General features: G+C 37.9%; 3 protein-coding genes and 2 pseudogenes across 5 annotated transcripts in view; 2 read left to right on the plus strand and 3 right to left on the minus strand.

Moving 5' to 3' along the window:
• Window positions 1-9,390, plus strand: part of LOC113078289 (uncharacterized) — a 16,049-nt gene extending 6,659 nt beyond the window's left edge. Inside the window, exons 2-9 of the mRNA XM_026250643.1 lie at window positions 1,244-1,356; window positions 1,534-1,609; window positions 2,474-2,660; window positions 2,887-2,955; window positions 4,759-5,705; window positions 5,819-6,642; window positions 6,727-6,930; window positions 7,882-9,390. Of these exons, the coding sequence (XP_026106428.1) occupies window positions 1,244-1,356; window positions 1,534-1,609; window positions 2,474-2,660; window positions 2,887-2,955; window positions 4,759-5,705; window positions 5,819-6,642; window positions 6,727-6,930; window positions 7,882-8,132 (2,671 nt within the window). The 3' untranslated portion in view covers window positions 8,133-9,390. The remainder of the gene's footprint in view (window positions 1-1,243; window positions 1,357-1,533; window positions 1,610-2,473; window positions 2,661-2,886; window positions 2,956-4,758; window positions 5,706-5,818; window positions 6,643-6,726; window positions 6,931-7,881) is intronic.
• Window positions 8,795-10,971, minus strand: LOC113109139 (coiled-coil domain-containing protein 149-B pseudogene; annotated as a pseudogene).
• A 1,175-nt stretch (window positions 10,972-12,146) lies between these two features.
• On the minus strand, window positions 12,147-15,029 carry LOC113109146 (coiled-coil domain-containing protein 149-B-like; annotated as a pseudogene).
• Window positions 15,030-17,876: 2,847 nt separating this feature from the next.
• LOC113078470 (cyclin-dependent kinase 2-associated protein 2-like) lies at window positions 17,877-21,189 on the plus strand. 3 transcript variants are annotated; one of them, XM_026250929.1, is made up of 6 exons: window positions 17,877-18,002; window positions 18,117-18,172; window positions 18,470-18,605; window positions 19,046-19,137; window positions 20,194-20,314; window positions 20,889-21,189. In XM_026250929.1, the coding sequence occupies exons 3-6, from the start codon at window positions 18,551-18,553 to the stop codon at window positions 20,954-20,956; spliced, it is 336 nt and encodes a 111-aa protein (XP_026106714.1). In that variant the 5' UTR covers window positions 17,877-18,002; window positions 18,117-18,172; window positions 18,470-18,550; the 3' UTR covers window positions 20,957-21,189. The 3 variants fall into 3 exon arrangements, with proteins under 3 accessions (XP_026106714.1, XP_026106644.1, XP_026106582.1); XM_026250859.1 differs by having other exon boundaries at window positions 17,878-18,002; window positions 18,449-18,605; XM_026250797.1 differs by having other exon boundaries at window positions 17,918-18,172; window positions 18,449-18,605.
• Window positions 21,190-21,335: 146 nt separating this feature from the next.
• On the minus strand, window positions 21,336-26,108 carry LOC113078376 (AH receptor-interacting protein-like). Its single transcript, XM_026250734.1, has 7 exons — window positions 25,942-26,108; window positions 25,001-25,183; window positions 24,636-24,824; window positions 24,054-24,230; window positions 22,703-22,844; window positions 22,210-22,442; window positions 21,336-22,087 (listed from the first exon to the last, which is right to left on the minus strand). The coding sequence occupies exons 1-7, from the start codon at window positions 26,038-26,040 to the stop codon at window positions 22,082-22,084; spliced, it is 1,029 nt and encodes a 342-aa protein (XP_026106519.1). The 5' UTR covers window positions 26,041-26,108; the 3' UTR covers window positions 21,336-22,081.
• Window positions 26,109-26,519: the final 411 nt, after the last annotated feature.

The following is a 26,519-nucleotide window of genomic DNA, read 5'->3' on the forward strand; positions in this document are numbered from 1 at the left end:
ATAAATAAATGGATAGAATATAGTAAGACATCGTAAATAAACAGAAAGTCGGATTTTCAGTGTTTCATTTTCTGAACGATCAACACCAAGACACACCGCACTACAACTCGTTGAACAGTTTGTACTTCTATACACAACCTCATTTCATTTAAATCAGTTTAATTCTCCCATCTACTCTGATTACATTCCACAGACCTGTCTTTGTAATCATCTATATGACAGTTCTTTCTAAAGCTGGCCTGAAATGGTGGATGGAGGGATGAAAACATGAATCCGCCTGCATGCATGCACACAAAGACACGCAAACATATGCTCTTGGGTCCAGATGGAGGGTCGGCCAGATCAATATCCAGTTGGCAAGATTGAGTCTTATCACAGCTCAATGCATTCATCAGGCGCACACACACTGAACACATCTGTAACCAAGAGACTGCACATCTCTACACTTGTCTAATTAAGCATTCACAGTTGCATCTGTGGAAAGCAAAACTTTGGCTTTCATACACAGCGCTATTAATGACAGTTCACACATACTCGTATGTGGTCAGTTGCTCTCTGCTGAAGCTCTAATGACTATTTGAAATTAAATGTTGAGAAAAAAAAACAGCATATGCTGGTCAAGTATGTTTTGAATCATCGCAGCTGGTTTGACCTGTTTTAAGCTGGTCTATAGTTGATCATGAGCTGGTTTAAGCTGGTCCTGAAACGGTTGTAAGCTGGTTATGGGTTGGTTTAAGCTGGTCTTAAGTAACTAGCTCCTGCTCAGGACCAACTCATGACCAACTAAGGACAAGCTTAAACCAGCGCAAATAAGCTGCCATTCTTCAAAACATACCTAACCAGCATAAGCTGTTTTTTTTTTTCAACAAGGGATTCCACCGAACGGATTCTTTCTCTTGAAGGAGAGTGAATGCGCAGTGGATTCATTACTGGAGTTTGAAGATGAGCTTTACATTATATTTCTGATGTGCTTGATTCTTGGCTTCATTTTAAAGTAAAGATTTATTGTATAGGTAGCACTATTTTTAGTAACATAGGCACTTCAAACAAGTCTTAATTAAACATTTTTTCCTGCCACATGTTTTTTCATTTATAGACATAAGCAAAATTAAACCAGATTTGTGCTGTGATTTCCCCTGATCCACTGACATATCCAGGTTATTGATTTGTCAGTGATTTGTTTTGTTGCTGATTAAATTGGTCAGGCTGTCCGTTTAATGTGGTTTGTGTGTGTGTTTTGTAGACGTGGCTGTGGAAGGAAAAGGAAAGGGACACCAGTAAAAATGTGTGACCGAGTTTTTGCTACAGAGGATGAGGAGGAGAGCATGTCTGAGAACAGCTATGGAACAGAGAAAGGTGAAGTGTGTTTGCTTTTAGCCTTTTTTCATTACTTTAATTGATATGTAAGAATAAAGATGCAGAAGCTACCGATACATAATGGAGAAGTTACCAATAGGAGTACACAGGGGTCTTTAGAATTGAGAATTCCAGCTGAATTATGTTTCAATAGCTTTTTGGTATTATCCGTTTCAGGTGATGATCATGAGGACAAACCCAGAGTGCCTGCTGCTGATGGACCATGCTATGAAACTCAATCTGCTGCGCTCTGGTGAGTGAGTGAGTGAGTGAGTGAGTGAGTGAGTGAGTGAGTGAGTGTGTGTGTTTGTGTGGTCTGAGTAGAGATGCTGCTGAGTATGGGTCTGTGTGCGTGCTAGGAGGAGATAGCAAGTAATTGTGTTTGTTGTGTGGTTGAGAGATACTTTTGTGTGCATATGGAGGTGGGGGATTACTGGAATGCAGGCTGTGTGTGTGTGTTTATTGCACTGTGTTTATTATCATTGGGCCAGTGAGGGAAGGTGTGCGTGTGTTTGTGTGCGTTTATCATCGTGTGTTGCTGGGCTTATGGTATGTGTGTGTGTTTGTGCTAACAGAAATATATGTTTATATGTAACTCTATATATAATGATGACGTGTGTGGGGGGCAACAGTGTGTTCTATAATTATATATTCATATTTATTCATGACGTTCGTACTGGTTGGGTATGTATGCCAGGCTTATAGGGGCTTCAGAGCTGATGGTTAATCTTAAGAAAAAATTAGCAAGCCTATGTTAGAATACATGTTAAAATACACACAAGTATATGTTAGAATACACGTAGTAGCAGCAACTAGCTATAAACAACCTGTTTGTGGCTCAACACTATTTATCTAAATCCAATTTTTAATAATGCTACGAGACGAGTTCACACCAAACGGGACCTTCTGATTAGTCATTTGAGACGATGATACCTTATTAATGTTAGTAATCAAAGGTGTAAGAGCTGAGACGGCAAGACTTTAGCACAGGACATGCATTAGTCTGCCGCTCCGTGGTTTCGAAAATAGGGTCTGCAAGATTTCCCAGCTGTGATGTGGTTATCTCTATCAGTTTTGTTTGCTGTATTGCTGTCTGATGTAGTTTTCTCTCGTGCAGCGTGAGTGAGGAGGGCTCTAGCAGAGGGAGGGGGGGCGTCTCATACCCCCCATCACCAAACTGCCGTATTCGTGAAGTGCATTGTGGAAATCAAGTGCGACTGACTGTCATAGCGATCCGTGACATCGCTAAGGGGGAGGAGATCACTGTGGATTACAGTTTGACCGAGTGGGGAGAAAACTCTTTGGTAAGTGGAACCATGACAATGGCTTGCACATCTCAATGCTTTGAGCTCCTTTTGCACGTAGTGTTACTAGTAATATGCAAATTGTTGACCGTTTATAGTTCATATGCATGTGGTGTTTGATTTATTGATGTGTATGTGTGAGAGTGTTGGAGGGATTTTATAGTCCCACTCTTGTCACATGGTTAACAATTTTTTTTTTTTTTGTAATGTTACATCTCTCTCTCAGGGTTTCCATGGCACTGTATCTCCTAGTAGCTTTGATTGCAGCTCAGACCATGAAAGAAACATTAAGAAGGTAAATATGCATTACATTTCTACGAATACACTTTTAGACACACCCAGTTACCAAGCAACAGTCATTTTCAGGCCTCTTGCTGAATATATTGTCCTACTGAAATGATTGCACCCCTTGCCATCAGTGTAAACATACCATAAGCATAAGCACCACAGCACATTAATATCTTCCGCATTTGGCATTGTATCATCTTGCTCCACCCCTTTTTAGCCGGCGTCCTTTAAACAAATTGTTCAACCATTATTTTCGGGTTGTTGTAAGTAATTTTCAAAATGCCTTTAATTAACAATATGCCAGTTAAGACAACAATGAGCGTGTTTACATGCACGTTCTTAAGCCGATTATGCTTAAGCCGAAAACGCACTTGGTCATGTAAATGCGTAAACCAGTTTTCTTTTATCAGAGTAAAGTCACAAACAGCATTAGCATAAACTGGTCGCAACAGGTAGTTTTTTGCCTCTTACCCCGATTTCTCATGGCATGTAAATGCAATAACCTGCTTTCTGTTGTCTTATAGAAGTGCGCATGTGTGTAACATGACAGGAACACATCGTCAGTGCAGATTTAAGTCCATCTAGACCGAGCAAACGTCTTACAGTAAAGAAAGAAGGACAAAAGCAGACTTTTTCATGACTTAGAAAAATTGATAAAATTGATAAAATTGATAAAAATGTGTTCTCATCTCATGCAGCAGAAGTAGAAGTGGTTCAGTCACAATGCTGCGTTTAACCTGATTTATTAATGAAGTCATGTAAACCAGGTTACTGGGGAAAACTGGTTACTTTAATAAGTGGATATTTGTGAGTTATCAGCTTACTGGTGTGCATGTAAACGTGCTTAATGACTATGTTTTCATGTGCAGGAATAATGCTATTATTTCCAATATTCAGAGTAAGGACTTAATCACATATTATGTTTACATGTCAAGATCAAAGCTCTTAACTCCCATTTACATGCAATTTCCATTATTCGCTATTCATTATTATGATGTCAATTCACAAGAGAAATGTTATGGCAATGTTTGTGTTCTATGCGCCGTCTCTGGATGAGGGTAAAGAGCAGAGAATGGTTGCAGCGAGTTGTGCCAACAGAGTTCATCGGATCATAGTAGAGGAAAAATTTTAGAATGTTCCTAATCATTCATGGAGCGGTGTGAATATGTTCGTCTCTGTATGAGTCCACAAGAGTTTTCTGTTTTTTAACCTGTACCAATGGATATAAATACTATAAACACATTATTTTTAATCTGCGTATTGTGCGTGTCATGTCAGTGTGTACTTCCAATGAGTACATGTACATTTTGGTCAGAGTGGCAATAATGGGATTAAGGTGTTTACATGGCTGTATATTTCGATTCAAATCAACCTACTCCACCAATGATAATACAATTATACTTGCGGCGATTATGAGCTTAATCACATTATTTAAATCAGAGTATTGCATTTACATGATTTAAAGTTTAATCGCAGTATTGCCAAAATCTCATTATAATCGCATTAAGAGGGTGCATGTAAATGTACCTAATGGCAATTAATCAACAAGAAATATCATCATTTAAATAAATCTGGATGCTTCTGGCCAAAGAAACACTTCAAAGTAAGTGTTGGTGGTGTTTAGTTTTTTCCTGGAGGATATAATTAAGATCTGCCCTACATTCATCACTTTCAGTCATTACACTTCAAAAATTGTAATTTATATACATTAAAGAAGTAAAACGAACATAAAGCTGGAATGCAATACTTTCTGGATTATACACTCTTTAACAGATCTTAGAAATCCATATGCTTTTTTTTTTTTTCTTAGGAGGAAGAGTCTGGCCCAGGTCCACTTTCTGCATCGGAATACCTCACACCTTCTTGGTCTCTCTCTCCTTCTTCCTCTCCTCTGTCTCACTCTGAGCCCAGTGATTCAGACCTGGACTCAGATGATGCCAATGGAGATGCACGCATGCAAATACCTCACCGCCGCAAGAGGCACAAAGCCCTGTCCTCTCCCGCTGCACATGCTAAGAGAAAAGCACTTCAAAGACCCCCCAGCCATCCTCCCACTTTTCCACACTCCCTCCTGTCCTCCTCACTGCAGCCCGCCACCCCCTCCAGTCCTGTGTTTAAGTGCCCGCAATCTGCAGGAGTTCCTGCTAAAAGTGTCAGTGTGTCAGTGGGTCATGGGCAGAGCACCATGGCACAGAAACAGCGTTGTGTTTACTGTGGCCGTCACTTCCGATCTCTCCCACGCCATCTGGATAAACACCACGCCCACCAGCCGGACGTGTGCTCTGCCATGGTGCAAGCATACACCTCTGGTGACCCTCCTTGTGTACAGTCTCCTCTCCCATCATCGAGCAAGCAGCCCCAGTGCCTTCAAGTGACTCCTGTTCCAGGTGTGGTGGTGGGAACACCACAGTCACCTCCCTCTTCTTCGTCTCCTATCAGAAGGAGCCCTGCCCTCTCCAGCCCTATTTGCAAAAGTCCTACCTCAGCTCCGACTACTCCACCCAGAAGAGGAGGTGTTCCAGTGTCTGTCTTAAAGAGGAGCCCACCTATTCCTGCTACTCCTCCCAGAAAGGGAGGACGAAAAACAAAAAAGGATAAAGAGGAGGTGGACATTTTTGAGAAGACAAAAGAAGAGGAATTGCCCACTCCAGTGTCTTTAGATCATGTCAAGCAGTCAGAATCTCCAAAAGAAGAAAGAGAGGACAATGGAGGGAGAGAAGAAGAAAGCGGAGCAGAGGATAAGACCGACCTTTCAAGGTCAGACATTTTCATTTGATGTCACAATGTTAAAAACAGTTTCCCTGTTAAAATTGATTATCCATTCTCTTTAAATTCACTTAGTCCTGTTGTCCTTTTTTCTCTTTTCTCAGTTCGCGTCGTCTCCACATGCTCCCACTTCTTTCCTCCCTTTCCTCCCTGGTGTTGTATCTGCGACGGCTGCAGCACTCTGCCTTTATTTCTCTCTCCCGCTCACCACAGTCGGCCGAGGCATGGCGTCTCCTCTGTCACTCCAGTCTGGCCCTTCTCATCCTTTACAATCGCCGCCGTGAATGTGAAGTCTCCAAACTCACCATCTCCGAGTACCAGGCCCGAGTCACATCCCAGTGCCCCATTCCTGTGCAATCTGGTGCCCCACCAACTCTTACCCCACTGGAGGCCTCGCTCTCACCCTTCGAGCGGATGGTCCTCTCCCATCTCCCTCGCGTTGGAGTCCAAGGGAAACGTGGCCGCGTACAGCCACTCATCCTCCCACCACACTCTGAAGCCTGTATGGAGATGCTTTTGCAGACTCGTGCTGGTGTGGGAATTGATCCACAGAACCCCTATGTGTTTGCCAGGCCATATCACTCACCAGCCACTCCCCTACGAGGGACAGACTTACTACGCAGTTTGGCTCGGTCCAGTGGTTCTCAGCACCCGCGGGCACTGACACAGACACGTGTTCGCAGGCAGGTGGCAATACTTACTCAGCTGCTGTTTTTAAGTGAGGGTGAGGAGGAAGGGCAGCAGGGGTCTGCCATTCAGCGATTAGAAAGCTTCTTGCAGAAGGAGTATCATGTGACTCAAAGCTGTGCAACCATTGGCCAGGACCCTGGGCTGATGGGTCTGATTGGTCGGGTGGTACTATGCGGAGAGAGAGACGGCGTCTTGTTCCGAGGAATGAGTTTAAACCACATCTGTTTGGAGTTAGATGGTGAGTGAGTTGTTGAGCCAAGCACATGGCAGGTGTAAATAAAGAGTATTAGACACATCATTCATACTTATCCTTCCCTTTCAGTGTTGTCAGAAAACTCTGCCGACTCGTTGTCAGAGGAGTCTGATGTTGAGCAGAGTAAAGAGAAACCTGAAGCACCATCTCCTGCAACCAGCATTATGATGAAGAAAACCAAAAGGAACAGCAAGTCTTCCCAGCCCAAGAAGACGATAGGCAGCTCCCTGGTCACAAAGGGACGCAAAAAGGGCTCCGGAAAGCCCAAGCCTGGTGAGTCTGATTGTATGACTGTCATACAGTGTGACAATATGCCTTTGCACACCTTAGTTCCAGGTAATGAGGACAATGCTGATGATTGTGAAATGATAATCCATGTTGAAATGTGCAATGCATGTACCAGTTAAACCAGGGTTATTTAATTCCATTTTACAAAACCTATTCTGAGGGCTGATAAGTGCAACCTTTGTTAAAACTGTGTAGCTACACTAACTGTTAAAGTAGGACAGACTTTTAATGTTTTGTGCTAAAGGGCATCATCAGTTAATCTAATATCAAATGCATTTATTGGGTCTTCCCTACTAATATGGTAACAAATAAACCTCTGTCAATCCTAAAGGTATTCTTTTTATTGACCTCATTTACATGCACATTATTTTCAATTAAGATATATTGTTGTCAAGCCTTTATTAGGAAAGTGGCCTCCTCTAATATTGGCACCCTTGGTAAATATGAGCAAAGGTGGTGGCTGTGATAATAAATCTGCCTTGTTTATCCTTTTGATCTTTCATTCAAAAAAATCACCAGTATTAGTGGAGGACACTGTAGGTTTACTTGCTCTAAAAGTACTGGGCCCTGTTGCATAAAGCACCTTAAGTTTTTCCCTTAAGTATGAGCCTTGGGTCATGAGACACAGGTTTTGCAGTTTAAAAAATCAACTGTTGCCATGGCCATCACCCTAACACCCCCCAAAAAAATCATATATGTAGAAGTTTACGTCACAAAAATATAAAATTGACAAATCGTTAGTAAATTGTTTACAAGAACATTGTGATTTTAAGGTCTTTATCACCAGCCTGCAAAGCTAGTGTCTTCCATAAGGCCTGAGACCTTCAGCACAGGGCTAACTCATTGACCTGAGCCAATGTGTTTGGGATCGGGAAAGCCTGAGTGTAGTGTTTACACCAGAATAATGATTAACACATATTCTCCTCTCTGTCTCAGGTAAACGTGGAGTGCTGAAGCGGCCTTGGTCTGAGGCAGAGCGGGCAGCTGTTGAGTCCCACCTGGTGCAAAACATCATGGAGCTGCGTGTGCCGGCTAAAGCGGACTGTGAACGCTGCCTGGAGCTCTGCCCCTTGCTGGTCACCAATCACCGGGACTGGAGGGCTGTGAAGTTCTACTGCCACAACCGTATACAGCTGCTCAAGAAAACCCAGCAGAGACAGGGTCCACCTGCCCTGTCCGTCTGCTGAGGCTGTGAATCAGCACGCTGCTGGGAAGGGGCATCCAATAACAGCAGATGTGTAAGAGAGTGAATGTGAGGAGGTGCTGAGGAAAAATATTTACAGTCACAGTAAACACTGTACAAATGCTTTAATTAATGTGATGTTGTGTTTGATTTGTGTCCGGTGTGTAAAATGGAAAATGGTACCACTCTGGGAAGCAGATGGAAATGCACACTTGTGTACCTTTCCAACTACGATGAAAGAACATGATTTTTCTATTGTAGATTACCAGTAAGTTTTTCTTTTGCTGGCTTGAAAGTAGATGAACTTTTTTGGCCAGCTGAAAGTCTGAATGGCTTTGCTCTCCCTTTGGCCATGCCTGTAACTCACCAGTGACAGAGAAACAGGAAGACTGAGCGACTTGTGCCTTGGTGGGAGTCAAACCTCAATTTCACTCATATTTGTGAAACGTTTTCTGAAAAGAAGTACTCAAATTGAGAAATGTGAATGATTTTTCAATGCACCCCCCTACCCATGCACTTCAAATGAATTAATGCATCCTATGGCATCATAATCCAGTGCACAGATTCATATGGATGAAATTTAATTACATTTTTTTATGTTTATGTATTATTAATTGTAATTGCATGTAAAAAAAAAAAAAATACAAGAACATTCTTCAGAATTCCTTTTTTTTTTTTTTTTTTTTTTTTTGTCATACAGGTTTGAACAAACATGAGTGAGGATTTGTTTTTGGATTATTTTCATTCATTTCAAACCATTGCAGTTAGCTGTTTGGTAGCTTGTTCGGAATTGAAAAAATAAGCATCTGTTTGTCCTGTAGCTCTAGAAATGGACATGAATGAGTGAGCAGAGGATTTCGGTTCACTTGTTTGCTTTGTACGGTATCTATCCATCAAATCCATATCAGAACTTAAACTGTGATGGAAACACGATAACCACACATTACACCTCAGTTTTATATATCTATACTTTACAGTTTTCTTATCCTTTCTCCTTTCAAACTTTGCAATGTGTGTATATGTGTGTATATATACACACGGATATATATTGTAGTACTATTATCAGTGGTATTATTTCTATTAAATCTTACTGTGGCAAGGTTTTTTTTCTTTTTCTTTTCCACTTCATGTATATAATGAATGTAAATATTTGCAGCTAGAAAAGAGCATGATGTAAATATATCGTAGGCAAGACGAGCTTGTTTTTGTGTTGTCTGTGTTTTTCTAAGTTGTCTGAAATGGTAATAAAAATATTTAGTTTGTAATTCTAGACTTGGTCTTGTTTATGCAGAAGAGCAGCAAAAATCCTCACGTTTCTGTCCAAAGATTTCAATCTAGTGATGTTCTGTGCTGCATACATTTTAAATCATCTAATCTAATTTGGTATTATTGTTCACTGCATTTTAAATGGCACAATTTTCCAATTGTTTTTGTACATACTCTTCCTCCATCTAACGCTGTGTCATTGCACTCGGCACTGAAAGGTTTGTTTTTAACAGTTATTTGTTTTGCTTCAGTCAAAAGGGTTTATTTGCATTAAATGTTGCTGGAAATCAAGTCCCCGCTGTCTCTAGTAGTAGGTCCCCTACAGAAATATCTTCTAAAAAGAGTGGATTTATTATTCGCTTACCGATTTCATATTCGTTGTTGAATACGCACTCTGAAGGTCAGTCTGAACAGAAAGAATGAATTGTTAAACCACAATCCAAATGGCAAACTCTAAACTGCTTAAACCTGCATCGAGCCATGATTCATAATAACGCTTCCTCCAGTGGAAAAAAAGTCCATTCCTCTCCACCAACCTATTTGCTCAGAACCTTTGCTCAATCCGTGCATATCATCTCCCGATTCAATCAAGACAACTTTTTTACTGGAGAAAGCAAAACTATGGATAGATGACTCCTTTTTTTTAACTGGAAGCAATGGTTTAAAGTTAAAAACGTCTTAATGATAGATTTATTACCGTGTTTTTGCTTCACAAGACTGATGGACTGGATGTTTGTAATGGTGAATGGTACATTTATTTCAGTAACTTCAGGACAAGGAGTGATAATAACAAGATAATCCTTCTGTCCGCACTCAAAAGGTCAAATCAACGAGAGAAAAAACAAGTATACTGATGCAGTAATAACTCCATAATAACAGCAGCAAAATGTCAAACTAAATGGCTGGTGTATTGTGATGCTGTGCTTTTGTGCAAGCTGATGATTGTTCCCATTTTAATTTTACACCATATTACACTGTAATATTAGGTGATCTACAGAGAACGATTTTACACCACCAGATCAAACAAGGAGAGCTTGTGTTTAGTGAAGCATGCTCTGTTTCTTCTTCGACCCATCGCTCTGTTTGCTGTTCCGGTGTACAAGGCTCAGATTCACAAACACAGTCTAAACTCAACAAAGGTCTATGCTGCCACAAGCTGACAGTCCTCTAATGAACCGTGACTGTCAACGTCCTCCTCAGAATGAATAACAGGAGCATCATTCTCCTCGGCCTCTTCTTCTGAACCTTTCACAGATCATCTTGTGTTCACAGAATGACATCCACGGCTTGTGAGATCTTCATTATGTTGTTCTGATCCCGTCAGGAGGACACACGGGCGTCTCAGAGTCACAACAAGCAAGGGTTTTACACTGTGTGCTCTCCACAGGCTGGACACTTTCTGCTGGATTAGAGATCTGTGGAGTTTGTGAGACTGATAAATAAACCGCCTTTTGGCTCAACTCGACTGCCACGGCTTGACAGTCATCTGTGCTGAGTCCAGTGTCTTCAGTCACTTCTTCTCCTGTAATTATCTCTTCATCTCCTACTGGAGAGCGATAACGCACACACACACACACACACAAAAAACTATATATATATATATATATATATACACACACACACACACACACACACACACACACACACAGTATATTATGTTACAAAGAAGTACCCATTACACACATGTAAAGTGTATTAGAGCTAACATTTAAAAAAACTACAATCAAATAACCAAAAAAAAAAAAAAAAAATTGGACATGTTTACCTGGCAGACTCCACAGCCCAGACACTGCTAATGTTTTCAACTTTCTTTCCAGTTCTGCAACCCGGTTACCCAGGATCCTGTTCAAATATATGCAAACCAACAGCTAAATTTCTCTTTGCTGTCAAATATAAGTATGCTTAAGCTAACCTGATATCCCACGATACTAATAAACTGCATCTTAGCAAGATTAGTATTATTATTATTAACAAAAACTATTATAAGTGCTTTTGTTCATTTAAATAAAGCCATAAGAAAACTAAATACACAAAATAACATGGAAAAACTCAAGAATGTTAAATGTTGCCTTGGCAATTTCTAAAGTAAAACAAGTTGAAGCGCTAAATTACTGACTGAAAAAAACAAACAAACTAAATAGTTATATTTAAAAACGATCACATTCATAAATGCACAATTTCTACACATTTCGGAAAATATAATCATTAATGCAAATTCATGAAATAAGTAAAAACTATGATAGTATATAAATAAAGCATTCAAAATTAAATCCATATCTTGGGTATCTCTCTGTATCTGTATCTCTCTGTACACACAAGATACAAAGTTACTTTTGAATGCTTTATTTAAATACTATTATAGTTTTTAATAATTGTATGAATCAGAAAGGAGATGCCCGTTGTCACAGTACTTGTTGGTTTGCCGTTGATGCTGAATGAGCATGTTCTTCTCAGACTGCAACAGCTCTTGTACTGAACACATATCAGCTGGAACTAAGCTTTCAAAGAATTGTATATCCATTAAAAAAGAAAACTGGTAAAGATTCTGTGGAAGTCTTTTGTGGCACCTTGTTTAGCAGAGAGGAATCCTGTCAGAGCGCTGCTGTTGGGCTGCTGTTAATTTCCAATGCACTCTGAAATAAAACACATCAGCATATGCTTGATATCAGAATACAGAATAAATGTATACATGACTTAAGTGAAGAAATCTTGTGTGCATATTAAATGGTTGTATGTGTAATAAATACCTTGTACTTCATAATGTTAGATTTGAGGAGGATGACCTCCTCCTGAAGCTGCATAAGCCGCTCATGCAGGTATCTTAAAAAAAACGACATTTTAAAGAATTCAGAATTATATACAGATAACCCACAAAATGATTAGCCAAATAGCATTTTTGATAATATTTAGCCACCAACCTAACCAACTGGAAATAATAGTCCTATCAATCTCTGTAATGTCCCCAGCAGACCAGCAGAGGTCAGTCTCACCACACGCCTGATCCCCTTCTTAGAAAAATACACATTAAACATTTAAATAGCCTACATGAAAAATTGAGCATTTTTAAGTCATCTGGCTGTTTTCTCCCCTTTTGTTACATTGAAAATATATCGACGCAGAAAACCAACTTGGACTGGTTCATGGATTATTTCACATTTTCAGTATTGTAAATGTAAAAAAAAACAAAAAACAAAAACAAACTGTAATTAAAATAAAATAAATGTTAACTGAAATTAAATAAATAATGGAAAAAAAACTAGTTGCGTAATGTCTATATAAAAGACAAACACACAACACAATTACTAAGACTTGACATTTAAGATCAAAACAAAATGCAAAAAAAATCTGTGTGTGTGTGTGTGTGTGTGTATGTTTTACATCCTACAATTACAGCAGTAGATGCTAAATCTGCAGGTGACTAGATCCTGAATATGGTAAACCTGAGCTGTTTTCCATACACAGAGCATCTATATCCAGGATCCGCTTCTCGTGGCTTCCCAAGATGTGGTTTATTTCCAGGTTCAGTCTGTCAGCTTTCTCCTGACAGACATTACGCTCTGATCTCACGTCCTGTAATTCATCCATGGCTGCCTTTAACCTTTGTTCTGGTGCTTCATTCTGCAACACCATAAAGTTAGGACTACTTTTTATTAAACTATTTTATCAGTGTGTGTGTGGTGTGTGTGTCTTTGTGTCCACAAGAACTGTGAGACATTGCAATATTCTTGAGAATTAATATGTGTGCAACGCCAAGAGCAATGCACCTGTTCTCGAGCTCTTTCTAACGGCTGAACAAGATCTTCTCTCTCATGAACTGGAAAGTGATGAGTTCCCACCTCTTCATCCCCTAGACACTGCTTTGCAATGGTCATCCTCAGCAGCTGTGGGATGGAAGGATTGCAGATATACCACAATATATAAACTGACCAAAATGCTTGATTCCACATTTCACCTTGCACACATCTGCGTGGGATTGAGTGATGCAAGCTATACCTTGTTATCACCCTGCACCTCCGCTAAACATTGCTTCAGTTCTTTTATCTCCTCACTCAGCTGTTTGTTCTGTTCTCGCGTCTCTCAGTAACTGGGCCAGATTGACCTGTGGCGAGTTAAACACATGGCTTCTAAAAAATATTCAACTTTTTAATGTACAATACAGACAACATTTTATAGGTATAATAACACTGGCCTCAGGGGCCTATCTAAATGCCATGATTGTTCCTCATTTTCGATATTGTATGACAAGTTGGTCACAGGCTACTAAAACTGCCCTCAAGCCACTTGAGTCATTATATAAAAGCGCTTTAAAGATTCACGATAAGAAAAGCAGACGATTCCATCACTGTCATATTCTTGTAAAATACCAGTTTCTCAGCTTTGAAAATCTGATAATTCACACCAATCTGTGTTTGATGTATAAGATACTTCATGACAACGCTGCTCCTCCACTAAAAGAATTCATATCTTTGGGCTCTGAAATAACAGCTCGAGCCACAAGATCTACAGTGCGAGGTGAATGCAGGATCCCGAAACGCAGGACAGTATTTGGAAACTCTGCTTTTTCTTGTGTGGTCGCTCGTCAGTGGAATATGTTGCCTATAGAGCTAAAAAAAAGCACAAATTTTTACACCTTCACACGCCAAGCAAAGAAATGGCTTCTATCAAATCAAATTTGTCCCCACATGTGACCAGATATGTGTATGTGTGTAAGTGTGTGTTCTAAGGTCTAAGTATATGAAAGGTGTGAACATGAACTTTTTATTTTATTTATTTTTTTGGCAAGTGTAAATCTTATTACTCATGTATGTTTATATATTGTAGCTTAACATCAGCCTGCCCAGGGACTACGGGTGAAAATTAGCTCTTGAGCTAAAACCTGGTACTATGCATCTCTCCCTTTGAGGTTAATGTTTACTGTACGCTGTCCCTGTTTTTTTAAATAAATAAAATAAAAAAAAAAAAAAAAAATAACACTGACAATAATCAGGATTACAGAGCTGACTATCTCAGATCTGTAGTTTTATACGTATATGAGAGCATCTAACAGATGATGTATAGTTACATATATTTTAAAGGTGATAAGCACAGACATACTTGGTTTCTTTTTTCAGGAGGCAGAGAACAGTCACCTTCCTATTAATGAAAAAAAAAAACTGATTAAATTTGATGAAAATACACTTAATAATTATGACATTTAATTAAGAATAGAACAGAAAAGAAATACATGCTATAAGCTCTCTGTACTTTTTGGTTTGCCATCAGTTTAAACTGATCCCTTTCCTGCGGACGGGTGTCAAGTTCTTTTGATAAGATCAGCACTGCCTCCTTCTTACTCTCCAGCTTCCTCTTGCAAACCAGGAACTAGCCACACAAAGAAAACAACAGGGTTCGTAATGCTTCAGTTCAATGCATTCACCATTGCCACAAAAGGTAATGTTCAAAGTGGGTTCTTGCATTGTCTATTAGCAAAATCTGCTGAGCTTTTGACTCAAAGGCCTCCGATCTTTTGAGATAATATTTGCATTTAATTGTCCATGCAAGTGAAAATATTTATATTGGTACTTTTGCTGACGATTTTCTGATTTCAAACTTTAACAGAAACCAGGAGTGTCGCTAAATTACAGAAATCACCCATACCTTACTCCTTCATTTGTTTTGGTGATTCCAGATGTTCTAGAAACTGTATGTTCTTTAATAAAGCAGCAGGGGCAAATTAAAATAAGAAAGATGATTTAATTTTACTTGCCCGACATCTTTATTTTAGTCTTTTACTGATGTTTGATCATTTATTACTTATTAATATTAATAGTACTTATTATTACTGAACAAGTCATCATTTGCAGCCCCCCTGGAAAGTTTGCTAAATGCCATTAAAGGCCCCGGGCCCCTGTTGAGAAGTAATGATATAAAGGACTAACTTTTAACTGAAAATAAATTTTTAAGAGGGCAGCCAATCCTTTGAGATTTGTCAACGCACTGAGAAGTTAAATTAAAGTTTATGATCTTATCATATAGGTATACTTATTTAAAAGATTATGTAAACACATTCAAAGTCCATAGAGGCCTGTTATTTAGTTGGAATGGCTTTAAAAGATCCCTAAATGAAAACATACGGAACAGAAAACTATTGATATTTCCTTTCACACTATTAAAAGAAAACCTCTTTAATAGTGAGAATTGGGCACACGCATGAAGAGTAATGTTTTCACATATAAAATATTCATATTTAATAAGTGTTAATGTTGTAGATGACTATAATTACGTTTTATATATATATATATATATATATGCTGTATTGTATTAAAAAAAAAACGGAAGATCTCAGTCCCAGGGTAGGATATTATAAATGTCCACCATAATTTCACACAACACAAAGCCTATACGCACATAATGTAAATAATAGAACATAATGCACGGCAGGAAAAAATATATATATATAAATAGACTTCGAACTTATGTCACACATAATGTCTGTGCTTACTTTAAATGTAAGATAACGTGTGACATTGTGCTTATACAGCACATTGCCTCTGGTCTTATTTGTCAAACCTAAGTGCTCTGTCAAAAGAATGATTCTCCTGACTGATTGGTAAAGAGATCCTGGTGAACATAAGCAGTTTCTCCCTGTCACTGAGTGAAGTGTCATCTGAAATGTCTGCTTTAACGTGTTTCTTTCTTATGTTCTGCTTTTATGTTGACAGTATGTGGAACAGTGACACATTCAAACAATGGGCTGTGAAACCCTTTGTCCAGTTGGCTTTCTTGTATGAAAATGAAAATGCATAATTGTAAATAAGAACAAACATGAAGGAACAGATTAACAGAAGAAACTGTTTTATTTATTATAATTAATATCTTTTCAAATGGACACCCAGTATAATGCTTGGTCAGCTACGACATTTAAGGATCCTTCTCTGTAAATAATAATAATAATAATAAATAAATAAAACACGAGTTAAGTCTAGTAGGTTCGAACAGTGCGTGTTCTTTGACTGAATGATTTAGTTTATTAAAATGCATTTAGAATGATCACAAAATTCAAGATGTAGTGGCAGAAATGTATACATGTATATCATTTCATAGTTAATCAGTATCACAGGAAGACTTCGTACAGCAGTTAAATAAACAAGAATTTGATACACTTACTGTGTTTTGCTATTTCGCTCTGTTGAATGAATCAACCGTTAAAATATATTTTCTATAAAAAAGTATTCAACATTTTATTTTTTAAATATCAAAACAGAATTAATGCATTTGTAACTGCAGGTTAAAACATCCATGTGCTGCATTAAACAGTGTGTAACTGTATCTAAGTCCCACTTTTAATGCAGCTTCTGTGTGTCATCTGCATTGCAAAGATGAATTTCATCAATACTGATTTAATGTGCTTGGTAAAAGCCCAAATGATTTATAATATTAACTGATTAATTGACTTAAGTTAAGAATTTGACTGAAAAGATGATGCACACTTTTAGGAAAAAAAAATTCTTTATAAAGGTAAAATTGCCCATAAAAGGTACAAATCAGTTTAAACTTATTGGAAAATATATTTAGAATATATATATATATATATGTAAAAAAAAAAAAGTCTGGAGTCAGCTCTTCCACGGTATTCCTTAAGCTATAAGCACAATAAGACACTCAGGAAAAAATATATTCTAATTATCATTATCGATAAAACCCCAGGAAGTATCACGAAATATGTTTTGTCAATATTGCACACCCCTAATATATTTAACATTTTGTTAGGAATTTTTTTTTATTAAATATGAGTTGCCCTTTTTTCTACTTGAGCCCCTGCCCCTCAATATATCTGTGTACGTCCCTGCTACAGTATGCACGGCATTAATCATTTAGAAGCAGATCTGATTTCGGCATGTGTGCTTTCTGTCTATATGTGACCAGGGGAGGTGCCTAAATTGATGACAGTGAAATGGCCTCCACTCCTACAATCTGACACTTCTACTGAAGTATATAGCCAGAAGTTTTCATTGGGCTTTCCTGCAGAGCAAATTCCAATGCATCAACAGAAAACAAATATTGATTTGACTTTTTAAAAGATTACAATGGATCCATCTCACACAGCGTGCCAAAGAAGCCTGAAATCACTAACAGCTTTAACATCCTGATAAAAGAAGATTTTCCTTGAAACAGCTGCCAGTCAATAAAAAATGATAATTATATAGGCTATGTGTACATTGCACATTGTAATGTTTATCTGACTGTGCTGTACATCTCATGCAGTAGTGAATACTTGCATATTGACATACAATAATTCTAGAATTTATTCTATTTAGTTCTATTCTATTATTTTCTACTGCTCTATGCCATATGCCATTCTATAGATAAATAGATACATAAATAAAACTACTTTAGACTATGCATTTTCCAAACATGTTCCCATCTCATTGATGCCCAGTCTCTGCAAACACCTAAACAAGAAAATTCCGGAACGGAATCTTCATTGTGGAAGAGTGAGGGCAAAGGCGTGTGCCTGATGACGCAGTCACTCGTTTTTGCCGTGTATCATGGGAAAATAACATAGCAGGCTAGCACGCGCAGGAAGAGAGGAGTAGAACCGACACCTCCGCGGAACGAAACTATTCCCGTACGGTCTATTCCTCTTTTACCTCCTCGAACAAAGTGTAAACCGGCGCTCTGAAACCATCTTAAACTAACCGACGTATCGCGAAGTGTTCACGGTTGTTGCTGTTTGTTTCAGTTGTCGGCTTGTTGGATATTTAGCGCGTGTCGCTGTCGAGCGAGTTCGCGGAAGAGGTGGGTAGTTAAATTTACCTTTCATAAACCACCACAGGCATCCTCCACTCATTAATACACCACATATATTTCGATTTTATATAAAATGAGTCGTTGTTTTAGCCTAGCTGAAAAGAATGAAAAAGTCAGTCTATAACAGGCGGTTTAAAAAGAGAAGGCACTATTTGAAGCCGGTTAAGTTTAGAGGGGACCGTCTTTTCTGTCCGCTAGCCTTTATCACGTCCCTCACCTCTTCTTATGTTTATATGTATATCTGCTCTTTGTGTTTCCATTAAGTCATCGTCGTTCCTGCTTCAGATAATAAAGTCCATCGAGATTACATTCAGAAGATAAGCGGAAACTTTGTGAAGCGAGGTTACAGTCGACGGCGGTGTAAATATGAGTTACAAGCCGATCGCCCCCGCACCCGCCGGCTCCAACCACACGCCACCAGGTGAGTTTCATTGTGCTCCCCGTTCATTCATTTATTTTGTACATGCATATTTTTTTAATTTGAGGTAGTTTTTGTCTAGCATCTTTTCAAAGGCACTGTTTTAATCCCGCGGAAAGGGGTCAGTGAACCTACTGTAAAAGAGGTCAGAGACACGGATAAAGGGGGAGGAGTTAAAGGAGCCATAGCCATCTGTCTCGCTCATTACATTAATGTGCTGCTAACCGCACCCTATCGCTTTTAAGTTTAAAAGCTAACGGGTTTTCTTACACATTTGTGAGTGTACCAAGCCATCACATCTGTGAATGCATCTAATATTGGCTTCATTTTACCTCACTTCCTTTCATTTGCACACAATGGGTGGCGAGATGTCATTGGTTGAGTTTGGCCTTTTGACATTTTCTTGATTTGTGATTGGTCTTCCTCTTGCTCTCTGGTATTAGGATCATGTGGCTCATCTCCATCACTGGCTTCCTCTTCTAACTTTAGACCAGCATTTAGTGACTTTGGTCCACCGTCAATGGGCTTTGTACAAGTAAGTTACGTTTTGACAACAGTGGGCTTTTTAGATATATTTGCAAATTTGAAATTATGATGGTAAATATCCTATGAGTCTGTTTTATTTGGAATAAAAACACTACTTTTTTTTTTTGTAATGCTCCCCAATGATGCATATATTTAATCAAAATATAATAACATAAAATAAAAATCGTTATTATTTGAAATATGAAATAAAAATATAAAGGTTTAAAATTAAAAATATTTTAAATTTTTTTAACTTATTCCTGTGAGGACTATTCTGAAGTTTCAGGAGCCATAACTTTACTTTTTCTTTCAGAAATCATTCTAATATATGGATGTGTTGCTTAAAAAAATATTTATTGTTAATAATCAATGTTGCCAACAGTTGTACTACTTAATATTTTTGTAGAAACTGTCATGCACCACTATTCAAAAGATTGTGTTAAATTAGATTGGGGGGAGGGGTTGGCTATAAATTGATAAAAAGTGACAGAAATATTATGTAACATTATAAATATTGTAATTATTTCAAATTAATGCTGTTTTTTTACTTTATATTTAATGGAGAATCCTGATTTTGTTTTCACCAAAATATTAAGCAACAAAAACACTAATATTAAGAACCATTATTATTAATAGAGCACCAGTAATTGATCAAAACTTAGCACCAAATCAGCATAATACAGTATACAGCTGAACATTCAGCTTTGCCATCTCATGAATAAATTACATTTTTGAAATATATTCAAATAGTAAACTTATTTTAAATTATATTTAAAAATATAACTCTTTTCATTCAGTTTGATTAAATAAACGCAGCCTTGATGAACATTAAGACGGCTGAACATTAAGACAACTTACAATACATTTAAAAAATAAAATCTTAATTATTCCAAAAACTGAAAGGATAGAGTGTGTGTGTGTGTGTGTGTGTGTATATATGTATATATATATATATATATATATATATATATATATATATATATATACACACACACACCACACACACATACAGATATCTCATAAAAAAGAGGGTTCATATCACTTAGACTTCTCTTGTATTCTGTAGCCTGTTAAAGTGTCGCAGGGATCTACCTATAGTGAGCTGCTCTCTGTCATTGAGGAGATGAGCCGGGAAATTCGTCCTACCTATGCTGGCAGCAAAAGTGCCATGGAGAGGCTGAAGAGAGGTACTCTGAACCCTTCAGAATAAAGTGCATGCAGCACATTTGTAACAGTGACGTTAAGCCCTCTAGAATAATGTGATCATAAGTGCAGTTGTGATAAGTTTTCTGACTTTTTAAGATATATGTGAGATCAGACAATGTTTCTTTTATCAGCACGAAGGCTTTCCTACCAAGCTGTTGTGCTAATCACTTGAGTAAAATTAATATAGAATATTTATAATTCCAGTAGCCATTAATTAATTACAGTGGAAGCCACTTATTTGTACTATAGATAATATTTTTTATATTATATTGCTGATTAATTATTGAAGTTGCAGTACATGTAAAAGTTGTAACTTCTAATGCCTGACCTGTAATGCTTTTTTTCGTGTCTATTTATAAGTATACATACAAATATTATGTATACTATAAATACAGTAAAGTAAAATTAGTAAAATATTAGGTTCATTAGTAAACGGCCTGTCAATCAACATTACTACTTAGTAGTCATTTTTCACATTTGTATGTTAGCACTTGGTCTTATTTGGGTAAATGTTTGCTTGTTTGAAATGGCTGACAAGTCTTTGTTTTTCATCAGGTATCATCCACGCACGTGCTCTTGTCAGGGAGTGTCTAGCGGAGACAGAACGAAGTGCTCGCACATAACATTCACTCACACACACACACCCTCTCTCTGGTACTTGTCTCCCCAATGGTCTTTTTCTCATAAATGCGCTCCATCTCTTTGCCAAGCAATTTACAAAACCATGTCTTACTATCTTTCCTATTGACCTTTGTCCATCATGCATAGCTATCTCCCAGATGTACACCTCATGTAGTGTTAACGCCATTAGCATAATTTTTTTAAGCCCAATTTTTGCAATTCTGTATTTAAATAAAAAAAAAAAACACAAAACAATTTGTCATATTTTCAGTTCCATTGAATGCAATGCTTGTGTAAAATGTGGGATAAGTGATTGACAAATATTTTTATTTGGCTTCAGTTACAACAACTGCAGAACAGCAATAACATCTTCTTTAAAAGTGTTTCGAAAATAGCAATTTATTTGTAGTGACATACACAGATGTAACTGACAAATCCATTAATGAACAACACAAAGTGAATGAATATGTTTTCAGTGATGGGGAAGTGGATACTTTTGCATACCATCACAGTGTTTATATTGTGTCTTTCACTTACATATTTAGTAGGCCTTCTAATTTCCTTAATCTTTCTATATTAAATGTGTAGTATATATATATAAATGTATATAAAGACAATGAGGGTTAATAGCAATACAATTAATAAACATGATAAATACAAAAAAAATCGAGGGATATAGACAAAGAAATCCTAATTAACCAGGCTAGCATTTTTAACATCTTCAGATTTTCTTTCAAGTTTGGTTCATTCGCATTGCCCTTAAAAAGCACTGTCCTTAATGAACCAGGTTCTATCAACTATATCCAAAGACTGAATATACAAGGTAACAAGGCAGTAAGCTGGTATTTACTCTTTTCTGGAACACAGGAGATGCAGATCCTATTAGCAACTCCATGAAAATGGGCACTTCTCAATAAATGATGGGTTACTCGGGATAAATGAATGGATTCAAGTGCATGTAACATTATGCACTCCTAATTGGTGTATCTAATAATAATACATGAGGAGGTGGTGATAAACAATATGATGAACTTGTGAGGGACCAGTTTATCAGAGTACATGTGCTCCAACTTGATAATGGCCTAACTACATCCTTATAAATGTAAAATTGGAAGTTCATCTTTGTTTCAGCCCTGAAAAAGAAAAGAAAAATAGCATAGGTTACTTAACGGAGTAATTTTTGTTGTTTTTTAACAAAAATTTTTTAATATTCACTCATTTAGAATTTGCTAATGAAATGGAAGACGGAACAAACCGTGGAAGCTGCAGCAGAGGCTTTGCTGTTATAGTTGAAAAGGTTTTTGTAGCGTCCCTTCTCCTCTTTCTGTTTTTCCCGAATGCGATCCTCCATTGCCCTCAACTCCTTTGCAACTGAGGTTTCGAGTGATGGGTCTAACTTAATCGCTCTGGCAAAGTCAGCTCTTGCCTCTGCTTCATTCCATACTGCTGCATGAGCTTTTCCTCGTTTGAAATATGCCTTTACATTGTCTATGAAAAAGACAAGAATGAGTATGGGCATCTGTAAGACAATTATTAAATGTAACTCCTGGTAGGAGATTGCTCATGCCAAAGTCTCATTGCAAAAACAGTTTAGTTTAGTCAAAAACATGACTGCTCCATGTGTGTGTGTTCACTTGAATGGGTTAAATGCAGACCACAAATTCCAAGTATGGGACACCATACTTTGTTAAATTAACAAAGTGGGTTGTTATAAAGAATTTAGGCTCAGGGCTAGTTTTGATATTTACCGTCGTACTTGTTGATGATAGAAGAGCAGTGCTCCAAAACCTCATAGTACTGGCCCAGAAGATGCTTGCACTGGCAATAGTTGAGAAGGAGAGGAGTGATCATGAGATCTAGTTTGATCCATTGGTCATCACCCGGACGCTCCTATAAACAGAGAATATATGTTTAAAGTAAAACTTCCACCCTTGAATATAAGAATACACTATTGGCTAGGGTTGCACAATGGTTCAACTAAAAAAATAAAAATCTTAAAAAGCAAATTTTTTTTTTTTTTTTTCTATTAAACAACCTTGAACTGTAGCACAGAGGCTGTCTAAATGCATTTACTCACTTACCACAATTACAAAAAAAAAAAAAAAAAAAAAAAGCATGCAAGATACATATTTGGATTTTTTTTCAATGAGAAAGTGTTTTTTTCCCCCTGACAGTTTAGTCACAGCAAACAGCTCAGTTTGCCTTGTAGAGGAAAGCAGACTGGCTATATGACACATCTGAGCAGAATAAATCAATGGCGATTTTTTAACTCCAACATGCATTTTTATCAGTGTTTTCAGATCATTAGTGATTTTTTGCAGACCAGAGTGCAATTGCGAATGCTTGCCATTTTGGGAGATTTAGAAAAACACTGGGAGGAAAATTGATCTGTAAGAAAAGCTCTGATTGGAGGATCTGAACTCTTGACATCTGGCAACCCAAGCATGAACTTTGCAATTGTTTGTACCTGGACTTTAAAGAGGACTCTTTTTGGTTTCTTTTTAGTGATAGTTTCAAAGTACACATTATATTCACATTTGTCTCTTTTAGGTGAAAATAATTTTTTGATATTAGAGATAATAATGATAAATGTATAAAATCGTTAAGACAGAAGAAAAGTCTCTGTCACAGCAAGTATACAAATACTTAATTACAAATCCAGTACACTACTTCATAAAGCTGTCAACAAAACGTTTATGCAACTGTACAAAGAAAATGAACTTGGTGCACTTTGCATTCCCCAAACTCCCAGCTTATCCAGAGATGGACTTTTGCATTTACTGAGGACTGAGCCACTAAAGACATTGGATGATCATGCACATTAAAAACAGAGTGTGTCAGAGACTATAAGTGCAGAAATCATCAACTGGTGAGAAAGATTCACAGTTTAGGTCAGGGACCTCCAAACTCGGTCCTAGAGGGCTGGTGTCATGCAGAGTTTAGCTTAAACTTGCTTCTAGAATGCCTTGTAAAGACCTTGATAAGCTGGTTCAGGTGTGTTTGATTAGGGTTGTACTCTACAGTAGGACCGAGACTGAAGACCCCTGGTCTAGGTAATTAATGAGGACCACTCATTGCTCAGCAGCTATTAAGGCTGACCTTCATCTGTAAGTTCTTCAGACAAGCTATGGCACTGTAGTACTTCTCAGCAGCTGCCGAAATATCGCCACTCTTGAAGAGCGCATTTCCATCCTCATGGATCTGAGGGATGGCCTGCATTTTCTCCTCATCTGTCATTGCCCAAATCTCCAATTGGAAGGATCCAGGTGGCAAGATCTTGAGAAGATGAGAATCAGAATCATGAATAAGCAAGTGGGAATTACCAACAGATATTTTGTAATTAAGGTATATATTAGTGGAAATGCATATTATATTTAGTTCAGTTGGGGGAATAGTTTCCTCAAGATGAAATGTATGAATATCATCAGCTGTTTGGTTACCAACATTCTTCAAAATACCTGCAGGAAACTGAAACTCATACAGGTTTGGAATAAGTAAAGAGTGAGTAAATGATGATAAGAGTTTTCATTTTTGGGTGAACTGTCCCTTTAACACCTTAAAATGCATATGGAACGGACAGGAATTTGAGTTATGATGCTGTTCATGTGGTTGTCTGAGCTCTCTGTCCACTTTCATGTAAAACTACAACTCCAAAAATTAGATCATGCTTCTGTTTCTCACCTCCAGCATTTCCAGAGTAAAGACTAGAGGCTGAGGATTAGTCTGCAACTTATCCAGATCGGGGTGACCCATAGAATGATGCGAGTGAACCTGAGCTATCCCACAGCAGTGTCTCTGTCCTTCCAGTGGGTCTTTCCCATGGCTGATGTTGCGTAGTGACAGAGAAACCAGAGGGTAGAGAGCTGTGTGCTACGAGCATTAAAAACAACAAAATCAGTACTGGGAATAAGTACTATCTGGTTGAACTTAAAAAATATATAATTATTGGTATTTATTTACATATATGTAATATTATAAATATGTAGAAGGTGTACAAACAGGGTTAGGAGGCAGAGAAGAATGAACTGACAAGACAGGTCACTGACCTTAACATCACAGGTGAAATCAGCAATTTCCCCCTCTCTCATAGTGGTAACCACCTGCTCCCACACAGGAAGCTTGAACTTCTTCCCCAGGATGAGCTCCATAGGTTTACTGCGGCCTCCCATCGTCCTGGAGTCATCCAACACAGTGCCATCGCAAAGGCTAGTGCGGTAATGAAACTTCACCTTTCAAGAGAGAAAAATACAAAATGTAATTTTTACCTGATATTTGTTGCAGTATGACATTGTTTAAAATTCTCTGCATTTTGAGCCAATAGGCTCTCAAGTGCAAGAACAGTTTGTTTACATTTAGTACTGCCAAGCTATGCGAACTCTTAATTCGATTTTTCGAGGTTAAATTAATAAATCAATACGAATTTAATAATATAATACAGTATATGTTCCCTTGCCTTCGACTCAAGCACCACAAGACACAGAAAGAAAAGATTATTTTATGTCAGGCTCCACAGGGTTAATATTATATAACTGATGGCGCTAGCAGCAATATGATGTTGCTGTTATGGGGTACGTATCTTTAAGCATTCATTCATTACAGATTAACCTTTTTTTCTCCCCTTTCAGTGCCAGAAAATGCAATCAGACAGACATCCTGTTTGTGAGACGGCCTTCATAGAGCATAGCATCAGGTATCCATCCCGATGCTTAGCTAACGGCTAAATCTGAATACCTGGCGCCTCCCTTGTAAAAAACAAAACAAAAAAAGACATCAAACAGTTTAAATTCTTCTATTCGAATTGCAACATATGCATAACGCATTACATTGTAAAACGTTTGGCCTATTTTCCGTCGAAATTAAGCCCATATTATGCGTACAAACGGGCGAATCAAGCTAGCTCCCTATCTTAAGAGTTCGACGCGTTAAATAACAACACATCTTTTGCTCGTCTGGACGTTTCATTACTGTAAATTGTACGTTACACTACCTTTGTTCCATTGGGAAACGTTGAAAGTTCTCCTTTTCCGGGAGAGATGACTTTTTTCTGAATGCCATCAGCTTTGAGCTTTAAGTCAATTTCCTCCATTCTTCTGGAAGATGTAGAACAGAACAGTGTCGCTCGCTGAGTCCAGATGGCGCTGCAGCGCGGAGCATCATCAGCCGACTGTGGCTTCTTCTTCTTGATTTTCTTTGGGTGGGTGGTATACAGATTTAAGGTGCATTACCGCCACCTGCCGGGTGTGGATTAAAATTATACAAAAATATTGGCGTTATCTTCTAAAATACCCATGTCTTTGTCAGATATTGCATTCCAAATTAAACCATTTATCATTTGAATTGCTTCTTCATTTCTATTTATCTTTGTTATTCAACCTTTACCAACATTTCTTTGATTGTTATAAATCCGTCTTCAGGTTTTCATCCATTTTGTATGTCATTTCTCCACGTAGTTTGATTCAAAGCTTCTTTAGTCTTTCTATATTTTACTTTCATGTCTATATTTGTGACTTCTTTTGCACATTTATCTGCCAACTTGTTTCCTTTCACACCTTTTAGCTGGTACCC

The sequence above is a fragment of the Carassius auratus genome, chromosome 1, assembly GCF_003368295.1.
Source record: "Carassius auratus strain Wakin chromosome 1, ASM336829v1, whole genome shotgun sequence".
In the NCBI taxonomy this organism is placed as follows: Eukaryota; Metazoa; Chordata; class Actinopteri; order Cypriniformes; family Cyprinidae; genus Carassius; species Carassius auratus.